The sequence below is a fragment of the Caenorhabditis briggsae genome, assembly GCF_000004555.2.
Source record: "Caenorhabditis briggsae complete genome, chrV, whole genome shotgun sequence".
NCBI lineage: Eukaryota > Metazoa > Nematoda > Chromadorea > Rhabditida > Rhabditidae > Caenorhabditis > Caenorhabditis briggsae.
Window position 1 is genome coordinate 2073174 of NC_013488.2, and position 17757 is coordinate 2090930.

General features: G+C 37.2%; 3 protein-coding genes across 3 annotated transcripts; all 3 read left to right on the plus strand.

The window, feature by feature from the left end:
- Window positions 1–5340: 5340 nt before the first annotated feature.
- On the plus strand, window positions 5341–9394 carry CBG20555 (the record flags this gene model as incomplete). The annotated part of the gene is made up of 7 exons (XM_045236686.1): window positions 5341–5470; window positions 5521–5741; window positions 5789–5906; window positions 6000–6073; window positions 7139–7533; window positions 8519–8575; window positions 9199–9394. 7 exons carry the CDS (start codon window positions 5341–5343, stop codon window positions 9392–9394), a joined length of 1191 nt encoding a protein of 396 aa, XP_045097081.1.
- Window positions 9395–11493: 2099 nt separating this feature from the next.
- On the plus strand, window positions 11494–13455 carry CBG20558 (the record flags this gene model as incomplete). Its single annotated transcript, XM_002635527.1, has 2 exons — window positions 11494–11559; window positions 12787–13455. 2 exons carry the CDS (start codon window positions 11494–11496, stop codon window positions 13453–13455), a joined length of 735 nt encoding a protein of 244 aa, XP_002635573.1.
- A 2202-nt stretch (window positions 13456–15657) lies between these two features.
- CBG20559 lies at window positions 15658–17410 on the plus strand (the record flags this gene model as incomplete). Its single annotated transcript, XM_002635528.1, has 3 exons — window positions 15658–15776; window positions 15969–16137; window positions 17213–17410. The coding sequence occupies 3 exons, from the start codon at window positions 15658–15660 to the stop codon at window positions 17408–17410; spliced, it is 486 nt and encodes a 161-aa protein (XP_002635574.1).
- Between the last annotated feature and the right edge of the window lie 347 nt (window positions 17411–17757).

Here is a 17757-nt window from a genome sequence, read left to right on the forward strand (position 1 = left end):
AAAATTCCAAATTGAAATTAGAAAAAGAAGAAAATGAAATTAGAAAATTTAAGGACAAAGCAGGTGAAGAGGGGATTCATGAATATCCAGGGGCAACCAGGAATAGATTTTGGTTTTATTTATAAGACGAAGGGCTGTTATTAAATTTTAGTTATATAATACGTGTACGAAACGAGAGAAGAGACGTTTTTTGTTTTTGTATTTAGTGAAATTCGTATATAAAAATGAATATTTTTGTGGGGTAGAGACAGGTAGCCGGTCCACAGGGAAAATTATAGATAACAATAACTGGAATTTTTGGTGTTTTCAGTAGAAAGAAATTACTGGAAAACGAGGATTTCCGATCTTCTGGATACTATATTCTATGGATCCTATAGATCCTAAGGGTCTTCTGGAGCACCTTTGGATTCTAGATCCTTTGGTTTAGAGTTTTGGGCTTGAATTTCTTGGAATGGGAAGTTCGCAAATTCGAAAAAAAAACTTTTTGGAATTTCAGAACTTTTCGAATTTTTTAAATTTCTTAATCAATTTTCCGCAAACAGTTATGTTCGAAAAAATCGAAAAACCCAGAAAAAAAATTTTTTTTTTGAATTTCTGGAATTCTGAGATTCTGAGATGCCTGAGATTCTGAGATTCCTGAGATTCCTGAGATTCTGAGATTCCTGAGATTCCTGAGATACTTAGATTCTGAGATTCTGAGATTCTGGGATTCTGAAATTCCGAGATTCTGAGATTCTGACATTCTGAGATTCTGAGATTCTGGGATTCTAAAATTCCGAGATTTTGAGATTCTGAGATTTTGAGATTCGGAGATTCTGAGATTCTGAGATTCTGAGATTCTGAGATTCTGAGATTCTGAGATTTTGAGATTCGGAGATTTTGAGATTCTGAGATTCTGAGATACTGAAATTCTGAGATTCTGAGATTCTGAGATCCTGAGATACTGAGATTCTGAGATCCTGAGATTCTGAGATTCTATTTTTTACGAAATGCAAAAAGCATCGAAAAAGAAAGCTCGAGTTTTCAGAATTTCCAGAAATTTCGGACATACCAAACTTCTCAAAATCATTTGAAAAATTCTAAATTTCGGAAAATCCCGAATTTTTTAAAGATGGTCAGAAAATTGGAAAACTCAAACAAAAATGTCCAAAGCTTTCAAAAAATTCAGAAGTTCCAGAAAATTAGAAATTTCAAAAGTTCCGAGAAATTAAAAAAAAATTTCAAAAAAAAAGAATAATTCAGGAAACCCAAAAACTTGCATGGCCCAAGATTCTGAGATTCAAAGATTTTGGTTTTGGGATTCTGAGATTTTGATACTGAGGATCTAAAAAATGTTAAAATTCCTAAAATGACCAGAATAGTGGCCATCTTCAAAAACTCTCTCCCATAAAAAAAATCGAAAAAAAAACTTTATGACAAAAATTTGATGGACATATAAATGTGCTACAGAGATTACTAAATCTCAGTGGAGTTGAGAACTTTGACGTACTCTCTCTACTTTTATTTCGACAAGTTTGAACTCACTTTCTAAAAAAAAAAGTGGGGGCTTTTTTGCTCAGCGAAAAAAAGGAGCCGAGTGTTGAGAACAAAAAAAGTCGGTTTCTGAAGAAAGACACTTTTTCTCTTTCCACCGAGCTACACGACCATAATTCGATTGAGCCACGCTTTGATTTTCGAATTTCGGCCCTACAAGAGAAAATAGACACGAGGAATTTGGTTAGAGGAAAAGAATGGAGAAGAATAAACGTCTTCTATTTCTTGTACGGATTCTGATACATGTCTTCTGAATTCTGAATTCTTTGATGCTTCTATAAAATGTAGGATACGCAAGATATAGAAAAAGAGGAGGAATCTCACATCCATTAGAAGATTATGCGTTGCTCCTCACTCGTTTCCTGTGAATTCTAAATTTGTAGGAAAAAGTAAAAGAAAAAGAAGCATAATTTATGAATTTCAAATTGCACTAGAAAACACTTTTCAACATGACATGTAATCCCTGTTACAATGTGACAAGAGCTCGGCGGACATTTTGTGAAAACTGATATCTTTGGTAGTAGGTACTCGTTTCTACAACTTTGTGGCATTCAATTTCATTAGAGGGGCAAGTTGTGGAAAAGAAAAAAGAGAATGAGAAAAGGTATAAAAGAAGTTACAAGAATTGAAAATTCGCTAAACCTGGAGAGCCCTCTAATAGAAGGTCCTAATAGAAGGGTCCCCAACTTTTACTTTGAGTCATTTTTTCTCGATTCCTGTGTATGATATCAAAAAGTGGTCAACTGATAAATTGTTTATCATAATATCAAAAATGTTTTGTCAGTTGACGCATTTTTGATACCTTGCATAGGAACCGAGATATAAGGGATCAAATGTGACAGTGTGGGGCCCTTCTATAAGAGGTTTACGGATGACGAGGTTTCAGAGCCATTGCGATTTGGAGTCATTGGCATATTGGAGTCTTAAAATCTAGGAATTGTTGGATTGAGATCCTCAGACCAATGTTCCTTAGAATCTAACACTTCTGTGATCTATAACTTTTGGGATTTGAAATTTGGGATCATCAATATTTGAAATTCGAAGCATATCAATTTATGGTAATTGGAACTTGGGACTCCGGGGTTTTTCGAATTCAGGGTCGACATAATAATACATAGAAATCCCCAGCTTTGGGTCTGATCTACTTTGACTAAATTTACCGTATTTCCACTAATAGATTCCCAGCTCGTCAACTTTGAGCTTAATTTTCTCGATTTCTGTAAAAAATAATAAAATTTTGTCAACTGATAAAATATTGATAATATTATGATAAACATTTTGTCAGCTAACAATTTTTGATATCTCTTACAGGTGCTAAGATAATTAAGCTCAAAGTGAGAACCTAGTAGCCGTAAACTCTCTGATGGAACGCCAAGATGCGCGCTGTTTAAGCTTGATTATCTCGGTTCTTGTAAGAGATATCAAAAATGTGTTAATTGGTAAAATATTGGTTATTTTATGATAAACAGTTTATCAGTTGACAAATTTTTGATATCTTTTGCAGGAATTGAGATAATTGAGCTCAAAGTTGACATGTTGGGTGGGCTTGCATCAGAGGAACTAAGGTATCGTGGTTTCTGTAGAACATATAGGCTAGCAATATCTAGGATTCTTGAATTCTCAATATTCAAATTTGTCTCTAATTTCATATTCTTCAAATCTTCAATGACATCACACACTCATAAAAGGACTCTATTTTTAGAATACACCTATTTTTAGGACTATACGTTTCCCTAGAAACATTCTAGATGACGATAAGAGCACAGGAAGGACGAATTGGCAAGGGAAAGAGTGCTTCTTCTTCTCCTTATTTTCAAAATTAAAGATGTCGGAAGTTATTGAATTAGTGCACGCTCCGGCTGGCTTATTAGTTGGAAAAGGATCCGCTTCCCGTTTTCCGGAGAGAGAGAGAGAGAGAGTAGAGACAAAGATGAATTGACTTCATAATTCTCTCGAGAGGAATGAGGAAATCGAAAAAGTCCGGTAAAAGAATAGCGAGAGGAGGAGAAGACAACATTTTTCACAAAAACATTTTTCTGAACTTTTTGAGGAGAATACATATAGCGTCGCTTTTTGTGGTGCGGAGATATGATGTCCCTTTGGGAGTCGACTAATAAAATGTTTTGTTTCGTCGTGTTGGGAAGCGATAAGCAGAAACGATAGATTGATGAATATAGGAACGAAAACAATTTGAGGTTCTTTTGTGTTGGCGTTGTTAGGCGGAAGCAATTTTGAGATTCTTAAATCAGAATCACAATTTCCAAAATCCAAAAAAATAGGTTGTCGAGTTATTTTGTTGTAAAGATGGGGAGGTAAGGAACACTTCGGGGTTTTTTGAAGCTACGGTATCCCTTTTGACGTGACGTGTGTACATTGATCGATGTTGCGCCACTAGCTAAGTTGGTAGCAGTGTTGAGCGGAATACCGTCTTCCGTGATTTTTTTTGTCCCGTCTTCCGGCTTCCGTCTTCTGTCCGGAAAAATTTGATCCGTCTTCTGTCTTCCGTAAACTCCGGAAAAATCACAATAAACGGAAGACTAAGATTTTTCAGGACTTGTTGAATTTTGAGTCAACTTTTTCGAAATTATTTTTTTCCGTCTATCTGCAAAACCGATGCCAAAATTCGAATCTAAAATACTTTCTAATTCAAATTTAAAAATTTCAATTCCTCGATTTTCCGTCTTCCGGTTTCCTTCTTCCGTCAAAAATGTTTTGTTCCGTTTCGGTCTCCCGTCATCCGTGAAGCAAAATTATATTTTTGCTCAACACTGGTTGGTAGTAACTCGAGACATCCAAAAGTGAGCCCACTAGTTCAACTCCTCGAGTGGCTTTTGGAATTTGCTAACTGTTAAGTTTGAGGCCAATTTCTCTCAGTTCCTATGCAAGATATTAAAAATCTGTCAACTGATAAATTGTTTATCATAATGTCACAAATATTTTATCAGTTGATACATTTTTGATATCTTTTATAGAAACCGAGATAATGACGCTCAAATTGGACGTATGGGTGGGCATCTTTCAGAGCAGATACGGTACCTATGTCTGATATTTTGGGTCCTGGTTACAGGTTTTTCGTTATATGGAAATACAGAAATATGGAAAAAATTATAAAGTTCTAAAATGTCGAAAAAAAGCATCAGACGGTTCTGAATTTCAGAATTTCCGGAAAAAAAATTTTAATTTTTTTGAATTTTTGCGAAATTTCCGGTTAAGTCGGGACTTGTGAATTTTCGGAACTTGTGAATTTTTATTTTGACATTTAGAAGTTTTTGTTCTGAAAATTCGTTCCGTAACTCCGTAAAACCCTAAAATTACCTTAAGCTCTCTAATAAACCGTCAATTTTAAGCTCGATTATCTCATTTTGTGTAAAAGATATCAAAAAGTAGCGAACAAAATGTTTATCATAAAACATTTTATCAGTTGACCAATTTTTGATATCTTGGACAGGAACCGAGATAAATCGACTCAAAGTTGAAGGTTAGTGGGGCTTTCGATTACAGGGTTTTACGGTGTTCTGCCTGGTACTGAGGTTCCAGTTATCTCTTAAATATCCAGACCATTTATTCAAAATCTTGTCTATACAAACTGTACTATCCTCTTTCCCGATCATCTATAGAATATACAACGTCTTCAACATTCTGCGTCTCCTACCTGCCATCCAACGTCTTCTCCCTATCTTCTTCGCCGAATAGAAACTTCCGAAAATCAATAACCTGTTCTCTCTTCTCTAAGTCAACCATGTACACAAAGGTCATCATCATTTTCTCACGATACTCGAACCCTAAATTCAAAATTTCGTTCCAAAAATGGAAAGTACCCCACCACCACCTCCAAGTGTCCTAAATGACAATTGCTCAGCTTCCTATATGACACCATATGCTACAGTCATTGCCATGTCCGGATTATATCTCATTGTGATATTCTTCTTTTGTAAAAGTAGGGAAATTAATTTTTGGAATTGAAAATTATAAAAATCAGTTTTTCAGAATCCAAAAAGATGTGTATCCCAATGTCGGATAGTATGTATCCCCATCAGAAGCGGCTGAAACAGCTGGAAAGAGAGCTAAAAAATTATTTAATCGATGAGGAGAGCATCGAGGTTGATGACTATCAAATCGGTCAAACTTCTGATGGGTTCATTTTTCGTGGAGGCGTTTTTCCGAAAACTCGAAATAGATTCAATGCGAAAGTTACCACTGCTGTGAAGGTCTTTTTTGAAAACTATTCTAAAAAAAGTTTAAATCCAATTTCCAGATCAGCTTTCCTATTGTCGGAAAGTCTATCAGTCTTCTAGAGGATGCACTTCGACTTTCGAAGCTGGACCACCCTAATCTAATCCGACTTCTCGCAGTTTCACAGCTCTCTTTCAGTGGTGAGTTTTGCGTTTTCAATAGCAACAAAAAAGAAAAAGGAAGAATTGAAAAGTGTGAAAATACTAGATATCTAACCTGATTTGATTTTATAGTCTTCCGACCGATGATTGCGTTGGAGTGGCTTCCCGGAGGAACTCTAGCCGACTATTTTATCTATAAAATCAGGGTAAGTGGTTTTTTTAAAGGGGGGGGGGCATCAAAGAAAATCATTAAAGTCCCCCGAAGGGTTGAACTTGTGGGCTCACCGCTGGAAGTGCCGCGCCGCTACCAGCTGAGCTACGGTAGCGCAAGCAGAGGCGGTCTAATGATTTTCAGCCATTTTGACCATTTTCAGGAGTTTCCGTTCACTTTGTAAATGTTGGAGGGCGTGAAACAGACCTAGATTAAGAACTTTGCATTCACTGAATTTTTTGAAAATTCCTAGTTTTTCAGCTATTCTCCGATTTTTTGTGATTTTCGAAATTCCTTTTTTGCTGCATCCACTCAGATTTTTTGCAATTATCTTGAGTTCTAAAAACCCTAGAACAAAACCAAGTAGATATTCAGATTCAGCACAAAATTTGACATCGAAATGACCCATTTACCGTATGTTGCACTTTTGGCTCAACTGGGTAGAGGGGCGACTGGCGATCTAGAGGTCACGGGTTCGAATCCTCGCGGGGTGAAATTATTGGAATATGTTTTTGAAAGCTTCTGTTGAAAGATTCCGCTCCGCGACCAGCTGAGCTACGTTGGTACAAGCTTAGGCGGCCGACCGGCGGTCGAACGAACGCGCTGTGGGAGGGTTTTTTTGAAACCCCTAACATGGTGCATCTACCCAGATTTTTGCGATTATCTTGAATTCTAGGAGCCCTAAAACAGAACTAAACAGATATTCAGATTTGGCACAAAATTTCCCATCGAAATGACCCATTTACCGTAATTTGCATTTTTGGCTCAACTGGGTAGAGGGGTGACTGGCGATCTAGAGGTCAGGTGTTCGAACCCTCGCGGGGTAAAATTATTGGAATATGATTTTGAAAGCTTATAAACTTCTAATTTTTGGTTTTTATAGAAATTCTCAATTATCAGGTGTCCAAATATGAGGTCTAGACAATCTTAATGGTCGGGAATTAGGAAAGGACGATGACGCTTAAAAAAAATAACTCCCAATAATCTTCTGTCCCCCTCCTTTTTAAGGCTCTGGGTCTAAAAATTCTCTGAAAACTCTCTAAAAACCACAAGCTTCCAGGAAAAAGAAGACTCCGATAGGTCTCCAATCCAACTCAAGGACATGTTATCCATCCTTTATCAAGTGTCACAAGCTTTAAAATACATTCACAGCCAGCTAGACGAGTTTGGACAAGAGCTAACTCATGGAAGAATTCTAACCAGAAACGTTCTTATCACCGAACCGGATCTCAAGAAGTGTGAAGTGAAGTTGGGAGACTTCGGAGAGGCACCAAGTGGATTGGAGTACACGACACCGATTGTTGCCTACATGCCACCAGAAATCCTGTGCTGTGCTGAACGAATACCACCGCACCGGCCAGAGAATGATGTTTGGATGTTCGGAGTTTTTATCTGGGAGTGTTTGACACTAGGAGCTCAGCCACATTTCAGAAAGTCTGTGGAGGATATCAAGAAGTGAGTTTTCTGCTTGTTCTATAAATTGTATTTTTCTATAAAACTTTATTTTATAAAATCTTCATTCGCATGTCAAAACAATTGTTTTTTTTTTGATTGGTGAACTCGTCGGCCGCATCTGTTCAGAAGAGGTCCTTTTTGGCGTTGGCATCCATGGAGAGTCCGATCCAGGCGACGGCGGAGTAGGCAAGAGTCGATGCGACGAGGACGGCAGTGTAGATGGCGTTCATGGTTGTGGATCGTTTGGATCTTGGCATCAACTGAAAAGCTTTCGGCTTTTATAGCAATCGATATGTCAGCATTTTGACCGATAACATCTTTCCACGTGGAGCTCGCCACCGAAATGATGACAAATCGAATTCTATAAAAGCTGAGAGCTTTTCAGTTGCAGCCAAGATCCAAACGATCCACAACCATGAACGCCATCTACACTGCCATCCTTGTCGCGTCGACTCTTGCCTACTCCGCCGTCGCCTGGATCAGACTCTCCATGGATGCCAACGCCAACGAGGACCTCTTCTGAAGTCGGGCCCATCAAACATCAATCAAATAGCAAAATTCAGAGTTTTCTCACAGTACATAAATAATGTTTTTTAAATGATAAAGTTAATTTTTAATTTGTGTTGAAAAGAGAAACGACGAGCTGACATACCGTAGAACCTGTAATAAAAGGGCTTCCTAACTTTGAACCAATTTATCTCGGTTCCTGTGAAAGATATCAAAAAGTTGTCAACTGATAAATTGTTGCTGATGTTATGATAAAAATTTCATTAGTTGAAAAATTTTTGATATCTTTCACAGGAAGTGAGATAATTATGCTCATAGTGCACTTGTAGAGATTAGTGAATTTACAATGAACTTAAAACATTCAGTTTTTGCTCAAAATCTTCTTGACTCTGTCCTTCAAAACCTAGGATGCTCCTGAATCCGTCCTTTGAGGCCTAAAATCAAGTCTTCAAGATGTTTTAAAAGAATTTCATTCCAGAAGCTTCCGTCTCCCAGATCGGGGTCTCTCTTGTCCACCAACTTGTCCGCTTGATGTGTAAGTTTTTTTTGTATTTTTTGGATGAACATAATTCTAGAATCAAGCAGATCAATTTATCCCGTAAAACCTCCAATAGAAGGGCCCCCCACACTGTCAAGTTTGATAGCAAATTATCCAGAGGGTACAGCAATTTTGGTGTAATTGGGGTACAAAATCTTTAATTTGGATGTACAAAATTCTCAATTGGGGAAGGTACAAAATACCTGAAAGATCCGGATTTTGTATCCCCAAGCTGTGGATTTCGTACGCCTAAATGACTTTGTACCCGTTGTACCCCGAGTTGTTGTATCCTCTGAACGATGAGCCAATTGAAGGGCCACTAAGTTTGAGCGAACTTAACTCGGTTCCTATGAAAGTTATCAAAAAGTGGTAAACTGATAAAATATTGGTGATATTCTGATAAACATTTTTTTTTGTTGACTACTTTTTGATATCTCTCAAAGAAATTGAGATAATTGAGCTCAAAGAGCAGATATATGGTGAGCTTCTATTAGAGGAAGCACGGTAGATCCAAAAGCCTGACCCTGTCCTACTTTTATCCAGAAGTTACAAGTTGACATTTGAGAATCTTGCTAAAAACTTAATGACATTTTATTTCTTTTTAAAAGTTCCTATTCCAGCTGGACCCTTGTCATCGATTGCCTCTCTGATCCTCACGTCCGCCCTCGATTTGCCTCCACTACGAACGCCTCCATAACCACTCGGCTTTCAGAACTCCATCACATTGTTTCCCCGGCCCTCTTCCTTTATCCAATCCCCAACCAATCGGTTTGCACATGTATAGAGCATCATTGTCAAAGTATACCCCAATATTGAAATATGGTGCATCTAACTAATAAATATTTGATCTCCTTTTTCCCCTTGATATTTTCCACACACACACACACACACTTTGTTTTTTCTCACACCTCAATTCATTATGTCATCCATCCTCTGCCATCCTCTGCTGTTTTTCTGTAATCTCTCCGCCAGAGCATGAGCTCAGTGAGCTCATGTATGTAAAAATAACTTGAAAAAAGAAACGAAAAATATTATACTAAAAATATTATAAAAATATTATATTGAGCTCAAATTCTAGTTGTAGGGTGGTTAGCTCTACGAGAGCAAATATGTACGCTATACTTTGAGCTCAATTATCACGGTTTCTATGAGAAATAGCAAAAATGTGTCATCTAATAAAGGATTGGTGATACTATGATAAACAATTTATCAGTTAAAAAATTTTTGATATCATTTAATCGAACCGAGATAATTGAGTTCGAAGTTAGGCGGGCTTTTTATTCCAGGTACCGTACTTGCTCTAAAAGCCCAGTACGTTGAGCTCAATTAGCTCGGTTCCTAAAAGAGATATCAAAAAGTGTCAACTGATAAAATATTGGTGATATTATGATAAATAATTTATCAGTTGACAGATTTTTGATATATTTTTCAGAAAGCGAGATGAATAGAGTCAACATTTTTGAGACGTCCTGTTTTAACAGTACTTCCTCCACCAGTTCAAGAAAATTTTCATCAGGAGGATGTCACCGGATGTCTAGGATCTTTAGCCATTTTATGTGGAATGTGTTCACTTTGGAATCATGAATCTTCCGTGTGTCTGTGTGTCCAGATGTCGCAATGCCTGGTTACTCTGTAATAGAGTACTTTCAACTTTGAATCAACTTATCTCGTTTTCTGTGAAAGAAATCAAAAAATGGCCAACTAACAAAATATTTATCAAATTATCAAAAACGTTTTGTTAATTGACCATTTTTTGATAACTTCCCCAGGAAACGAGGAAAATTGGCGCAAAGTATACCGTTCTTGCTCTAATAGAAGCGCAGCCTATACGTGCTCTTTGAGTTTATTTATCTCGGTTCCTAGGAGCGATGTCGAAAATCTGTCAACTGACAAAATGTTTATGATACTGTGATAAACAATTTATCAGTTAACAACTTTTTGGTTTCTTTGACTGGAAATGAGATATATGGTTTTAAAGTTTATGGTCCGAAATGACCAAAAATTCTGAAACTGATTTTATGAAACTGATAAACGTTTTAAAATTGCAGTGCTGTCAATAAAATTTCCAAAATTTTCAACTCAATTTAATATATTAAAATCCCGACGCAACCTCGATCACCGACCATTCATCAAAACGCACTTTCAAGGAATTATTATTGGCGGAGTAGTCCTAAAATCTTAGCTCTTTTCGAATAAGAAAGCTGATCCCTCTATATGAAAATGAAAACCTTTTTGCCTATTTCCTCCGCCTGATAAGTAGTCTTCCCCTCCCGTTCCCTATATTCTTTTATATTCTTATTTTTATATCCATTCTCTTCTTCTAATCCGCTACACACGTCGTCGTCGTCGTTCGGCTCCTCCTCATCCCCATCATCCATCAGTTCTTATACGTCTTGACAATCCGTATTATCCTAGTTGGGAACTAGACATATGCATAACCACCCCGATAGATAATTTCCAACGAGTAAATTTTGCTTCCTTTTTTTTGCTTCCTTCATTCTTCTTTTTTTTTCCTCTTGGAGCATCATCTTATTCTTCTTTCAGACACGAAGAAGCATATAGAATTTCCATTCATAAATTTTTGATAAGTCGAAATAAAATAATTCGGAGCTCTCATACACATAGACACTCATTCGCTTCAATTCCCATTGCTCGGCGCATTTTTTTTCTACTACAAAACACATTAAAGGTGAATAGAGCCCCTCGAGGATTTGAACTTGTCGCTACCAACTGAGCTACGTTGGCACAAGCTTAGGCGGCCGACCGGCGGTCGACCTAACGCACTGTGGGAGGGCTTTTTTTTGAAAACCCTAACATGGTGCATCGACCCAGATTTTGGCAATTATCTTGAATTCTAGGAGCCTTAGAACAGAACCAATCAGATAATCAGATTCGGCACAACATTTCCCGTCGAAATGACCCATTTACCGTATTTTGCACTTTTGGCTCAACTGGGTAAAGGGGTGACTGGCGATCTAGAGGTTAGGGGTTCGAACCCTCGCGGGGCAAGAAGATTGGAATATGATTTTGAAAGCATTTTGAGCAGTTTGCAAATATTTTTGAAGCTCTTAATTTTCTAACTTTGTTCGAAAATTCTCAATTATCAGATGTCCAAGTAAGAGGTTTAGACAATCATAAGGGGCCGGGAATCAGAAATGTGTTAACACTAACTACTGTACACCAGTGATGGGAGGAATTTCCGTTTTCCGTTTTCCGCCTGGTTTTTAGAGGTTTTTTCAAGTTTCCGTTTCCGTAAATATGAAATTCTATTTCATATTCCGTTTCCGTTTTCCGTAAAAATCGTCAATTTTTACAGCGGAAACGGAGAAAAATGTAAAAAACAAAGAAAACATCAAACTGAAACTGGCTTGAAAAAACGCATGGAAATTGAGGCAAATATGGTCTTTAACCGTTCAAAAGTATTTATTTTCATGTTTGATGGAAAAAATCCTGAAAAATAGAAGAAAAACAGGCATTTTGCGCTTCCGTTTCCGTTTTAGTTTTCCGTTTTCCGCCCGATTTTTGAAAATTTTTTTCCGTTTCCGTTTTCGGGGATAAAATTAACGATTCCGTTTCCGTTTCCGTTTTCCGTATTTCGGTAAAATGCGTTTCCTCCCATCACTGCTGTACACCGTCACTTAGGAATGCATAACCTTACTCCAAATAGACTCCCAAAACTCGGCTACCGTAATTTTGACAATTTCCTAGATTCTAGTTTTCATGCAAAAATCAGAAGGCAGACTTTCCTGGAATTCAAAACACAGGGAAAAGACACAGATTCCCACTGCTCATTATTCTTTTTCGCTTTTTTCTTTTCGTTTCTTTTCGCCTTCTCCACATTTTCCTCTCCTTCTGCTCCTCCTTACCCTTATTTTATACTTCTACTTCATGAGCATATTTACACTTTACTCCCTCTCGCATACCTCCATTGATTTTGGGTTTTTCATATGAGCAGAGAAAAGAGAGTTGCATTATTTTTCAAAATGATTTATATGCGCTTTGATACATGTCGAATTTCTTTCTAGGTCAGCTCTTGGTTTTTGATTTTCTAGGAAACAAAAAAGTATATATGTATTCGAAGAGAGTGTTTTTGGAGTTATTTGAACTCAGACTACTGTACATTTTTGTTTTTTTTCGAGCTTACTGTAAAGACTACTGTAGTTTCTGTGATTAAATATAATTTTCATCTCAGAATCTCAGAATCTCAGAATCTCAGAATCTCAGAATCTCAGAATCTCAGAATCTCAGACTCTCAGAATCTCAGAATCTCAGAATTTCAGAATCTCAGAATTTCAGAATCTCAGAATCTCAGAATCTCAGAATCTCAGAATCTCAGAATCTCAAAATCTCAGAATCTCAAAATCTCAGAATCTCAGAATCTCAGAATCTCAGAATCTCAGAATCTCAGAATCTCAGAATCTCAGATCTCAGAATCCCAGAATCTTAGAATCTCAGAATCTCAAAATCTCAGAATCTCAGAATCTCAGAATCTCAGAATCTCGGAATCTCAGATCTCAGAATCCCAGAATCTCAGAATCTCAGAATCTCAGAATCTCAGAATCTCAGAATCTCAGAATCTCAGAATCTCAGAATCTCAGAATCTCAGAATCTCAGAATTTCAGAATCTCAGAATTTCAGAATCTCAGAATCTCAGAATCTCAGAATCTCAAAATCTCAGAACCTCAAAATCTCAGAATCTCAGAATCTTAGAATCTCAGAATCTCAAAATCTCAGAATCTCAGAATCTCAGAATCTCAGAATCTCGGAATCTCAGATCTCAGAATCCCAGAATCTCAGAATCTCAGAATCTCAGAATCTCAAAATCTCAAAATCTCAGAATCTCAGTATTTTCGATTATTCAGAATTTCGTACTTTGACATTTTGGAGGTCTTTGCTAGAAGATTTCAAGTTTTCGAAATTTGAAAGTTTCGAGATTTTCAAATCTAACAGCAACTACGGTATTTTGAGCTTAATTAGCTCGGTTATGAGAGATATCAGAAATCTGTCAACTGATAATATACTTATCATAATATCACCAATATCTTATCAGTTGAACATTTTTTGGTATCTTGTCTGGCAACCGAGATAATTGAGCTCAAAGTGCACTTAAAGGGTGGAGCTTCTATAAATACGGTACTTGTGTCTGAGATTTTAGGTCCTGAACTGTGTTTCAAAATTTAAAAAATTCTGAAATTTGTTTCTCGAGATTCACAAAATCAAAACTCGAGGCTATATATAAATTTTTCGTAATCTGCAAATCTAAAAACCAAACAACTTGCATAACTCTCTCTCTGCTATTTGACACTTCTCTCCCTTGATTTCAGATGCCTAATTGCCACCTACACGTCTTCTAAAATGTTTTCTAGAATCTATGTAGGCGTGCGTTACTCAATTTACAAGAATACGATATAACTTTAGTTTTTTTTTCGTTCTATCCTATATTTTTTTTTATTCCCCATCAGGCGGAAACCAAACAAAAAAAACAGGAAGCAAAAAGGTGAATCCTTCCAAAGAGAGACTCCTCGAGAGAGAGAGAGAAAGACACACAAACATACATTGCCTCTAAAAATTTACTTGCGTTTAGGGCCAATTAGAGTCGAGTAGTAGTCGCACAGGGGCTGTGCTCTCCTGTCGGCACAGAGCTCACGTTGGAGCAAAAAAAAGCAGAAGGAGAAGAAGACATGATGAGCGGAGGAGCACACGTACTTACATGTGCTCTAGCCCCCATAAACACACTAAGACCCCTCAGCGTCTTCTCGTCTACATATACATACACCTGCAATTGTTTGAGACATCTGAAATTGCGTCTTCTTCTATTTCTTTTTTTTGAGTTTCCCTCTTTTTTCACTTCCCTTTTTACTCCCAGAAGTCGTTCTCAAGTGCGTTCAAGTGCGTTGGGGAAAGAGTATCCGTATTTTCTAAGAAAAAAAAGATATTTTTGATCTCTAATTTTGTATAGAACTACTCTTTTTTTTGCTCTGGCTGGCCCTTTTTTGGCCCTTTTTTGTTTAAATTGGCCCTTTTTTGTTTAAAATTTGAGAAATTTGGAATCCAGGATTTTAGAATTTTTGAACTTTTGGAATCGAGCGCGTTCCGTATCTCTTGAACTTTGTACTCTTACAATTCGAAATTCTTAGAATCTAGAATTCGAACTTTTATCTAGAAATAGAACTTTGAGGATCCAGGATCTTCAGAATCTAGAATCCATAGGATCTTCATAGGATATAGGATCCTTAGGATAAAGGTCCCATAATATCTAAGATACATTGATCTAGTATCTCAGACTTAACGAATCTCAGATTTTCCGATTTTCAGAATTTCAAAATTGTTGTTTTTCGGAATCTCAGAATCTCAGAATCTCAGAATCTCAAAATCTCAGAATTTCAGAATCCCAGAACCACAGAATCTCAGAATCTCAGAATTTTGGAATCCCAGAACCACAGAATCTCAGAATCTCAGAATTTTGGAATTCCAGAAATTCGGAAAATCTAAAAAATTCAAAACTTCGGAAATTCCTAAATTTAAAAATAAAAAATAAAAAACTCTAAATATTTTTCGAATCCTAATTTTTTTTCGAATTTCTGAAATTTGGGAAAATTGTAAATCGAGAGGATCAAAAAAATTAATTTTGAAATTTTGAAATTCCGAAAATTTGGAAATCTGAGATTCTGAGATTCTGAAATTCTGCTCCAGTAAATTTTTAAAAGTCTTAAAGGCCTCTAGAGTCTACAGGATTTAGAATTCTGATGTTTTTCAAATCTGAAGTCCTCAGAACTTTGAATCTTAAGAGATCTAGGATCTTTTGAGCCTAGAACTTATGTGCCTTCGACGATATTTAGGCCTTGGACTAATTTTTCTGTGCTTTAATTCTCTAGTATTCTGCTAAGAACTCCTCCTGCCTTTTTTGTATTCTCTCCAAAATGAATCATCATTCTCTACGTCAATATCTTTTCTCTTTGTCTATGTACAAATAAAAAAATACTTCTGATTTCAGAACGGAAATAAGAAGAGGAGAACATCAGAAATCGGGAAGAATGTACTGCTGAAGAGAGCCATCCAACAGAGCAAAAAAAACAATGATGGCCGCCAACTCGATTGTTGTTCAAAAACCGCCGAGCACCTACATGTGCTCTTTTTCGCTCTACACATCTACAGTAATCATGGCGATGCTCCAGACCATTCTTTCAGCATTACTGGCGTAAGTTTTTGTGTAGTCTAGAATGATCTAGAGCGATTTTTGTACCTCATACCAGTCGTCGGGATTCACAGGATCATCCCTTCAAAAATAACATCCAAAACACCCTTTCAATCTAATTGGAAAAATCTTCTTATGGAGTTAGGATCTATTTATTCTTAATCGGAATTCAAACACAAAATTCAAAAATTCCAGAGTCCTGTACAAAGTCAAAATCGAGGGAGACAGTGTGATCGTCCGAATCCTGTTCTGGATCCACGTGTGCTGCTCCGTTTCGGCACTTCTCTTCTCGTTGTTTTGCATTGCGAAACGAAAAATTGGGTCAACGTACGAAGTCGTTCTTCATGGATATCTGCTCAGTGTGGTGAGCCAGCTTCTCTATTGCGGTGGCCTAGAAACTCAAAAATTGAAATTTCCGGACCGTGACCTACAAAGCCAAATTTTGGAATTTTCGGCCGCGACCTTGAAAACCAAATATTCGTACAGGAAAACTAGAGGGTCCTCGGCCGTGGCCTAGAAAACCAAATATTGCAATTCTCAGCCATGGCCTAGAAAACCAAATATTGCAATTCTCGACCGTGACCTAGAAAACCAGTTGTCGCTATTATTGCCCGTGACCTATAAAATCAAATAAGGCAATTCTCGACCATGACCTAGAAAACCGAATATTGCTATTCTCGGTCGTGGCCTAGAAAACGAAATACTGAAATTTCTCGGTTTTGGTCTAGAAAACCAGTTTTGAAAATTCTCAGCCATGGCCTGGAAAGTCAAATATTGAACTTTCTTCATCGTGGCCTACAAAATTTTAAATGAAATGTTTGAATTCTCAGACATGGCTTAATAAAACATGTGTTGGATTTCTCGGCCGTGACCTAGAAAACCGAATATTGCTATTCTCGGTCCTGGCCTAGAAAATTTTAAATGAAATGTTTGAATTCTCGGACATGGCTTAATAAAACATGTGTTGGATTTCTCGGCCGTGACCTAGAAAACCGAATATTGCTATTCTCGGTCCTGGCCTAGAAAATTTTAAATGAAATGTTTGAATTCTCGGACATGGCTTAATAAAACATGTGTTGGATTTCTCGGCCGTGGCCTAGAAAACCGAATATTGCTATTCTCGGTCGTGGCCTAGAAAATTTTAAATGAAATGTTTGAATTCTCGGACATGGCTTAATAAAACATGTGTTGGATTTCTCGGCCGTGGCCTAGAAAACCGAATATTGCTATTCTCGGTCGTGGCCTAGAAAACGAAATACTGAAATTTCTCGGATTTGGTCTAGAAAACTATAAACTGAAAGTTTTCGGCCGTGGTCTAGAAAACCATACATTGACAATTCTCGGCTGTGATCTAGAACCGTGGTCGTGGTTTATCATGCATTGCAATTCTTGGCCGCGATCTAAAAAACGACACTACCAGCTCAAACTCCATTTTCCAGCTCATCAACGGCCTAACGTCGCTATTCGGTGTACTGTACATTCCACTGTTCTTCCTCCAAACCACTCATTCTCTCATGGAAGGGCTCGACTATTTCATCTGCTTCAGCCTCTCCGGTGTCCTTCTCTTCCTCCAATGGGCCGTCAAACAAGTCACCGAACAAATGCTACCGGTTATGGAACATGATTTCAAAGTTTGAATTTTTATTGAATTCAAGAATTATATTTTGGATTTTTTTCGCTAAAAACTAATATTTTGTAATTCTGGTTTTGATCTTCACCCTGTTTCTTTTTTCTCTTTCTCATTTGTCAAACGGTATGACTCATACCAAAACAGTAATAATGTAATTTTAATAAAATCTTTGGATCTCGGTGATTCAATCAACAACAACAACAACACATATTTCAAAAACCGATTCATTCATTATTGTACTGAGTTGAGGAGAGTTCTCCAATCGCATTTTATTTGACTTGTTGTGTAGGGGATCGACTTCAGAAGATGTCCTCGTTGGCGTTGGCATCCATGGAGAGTCCGATCCAGGCGACG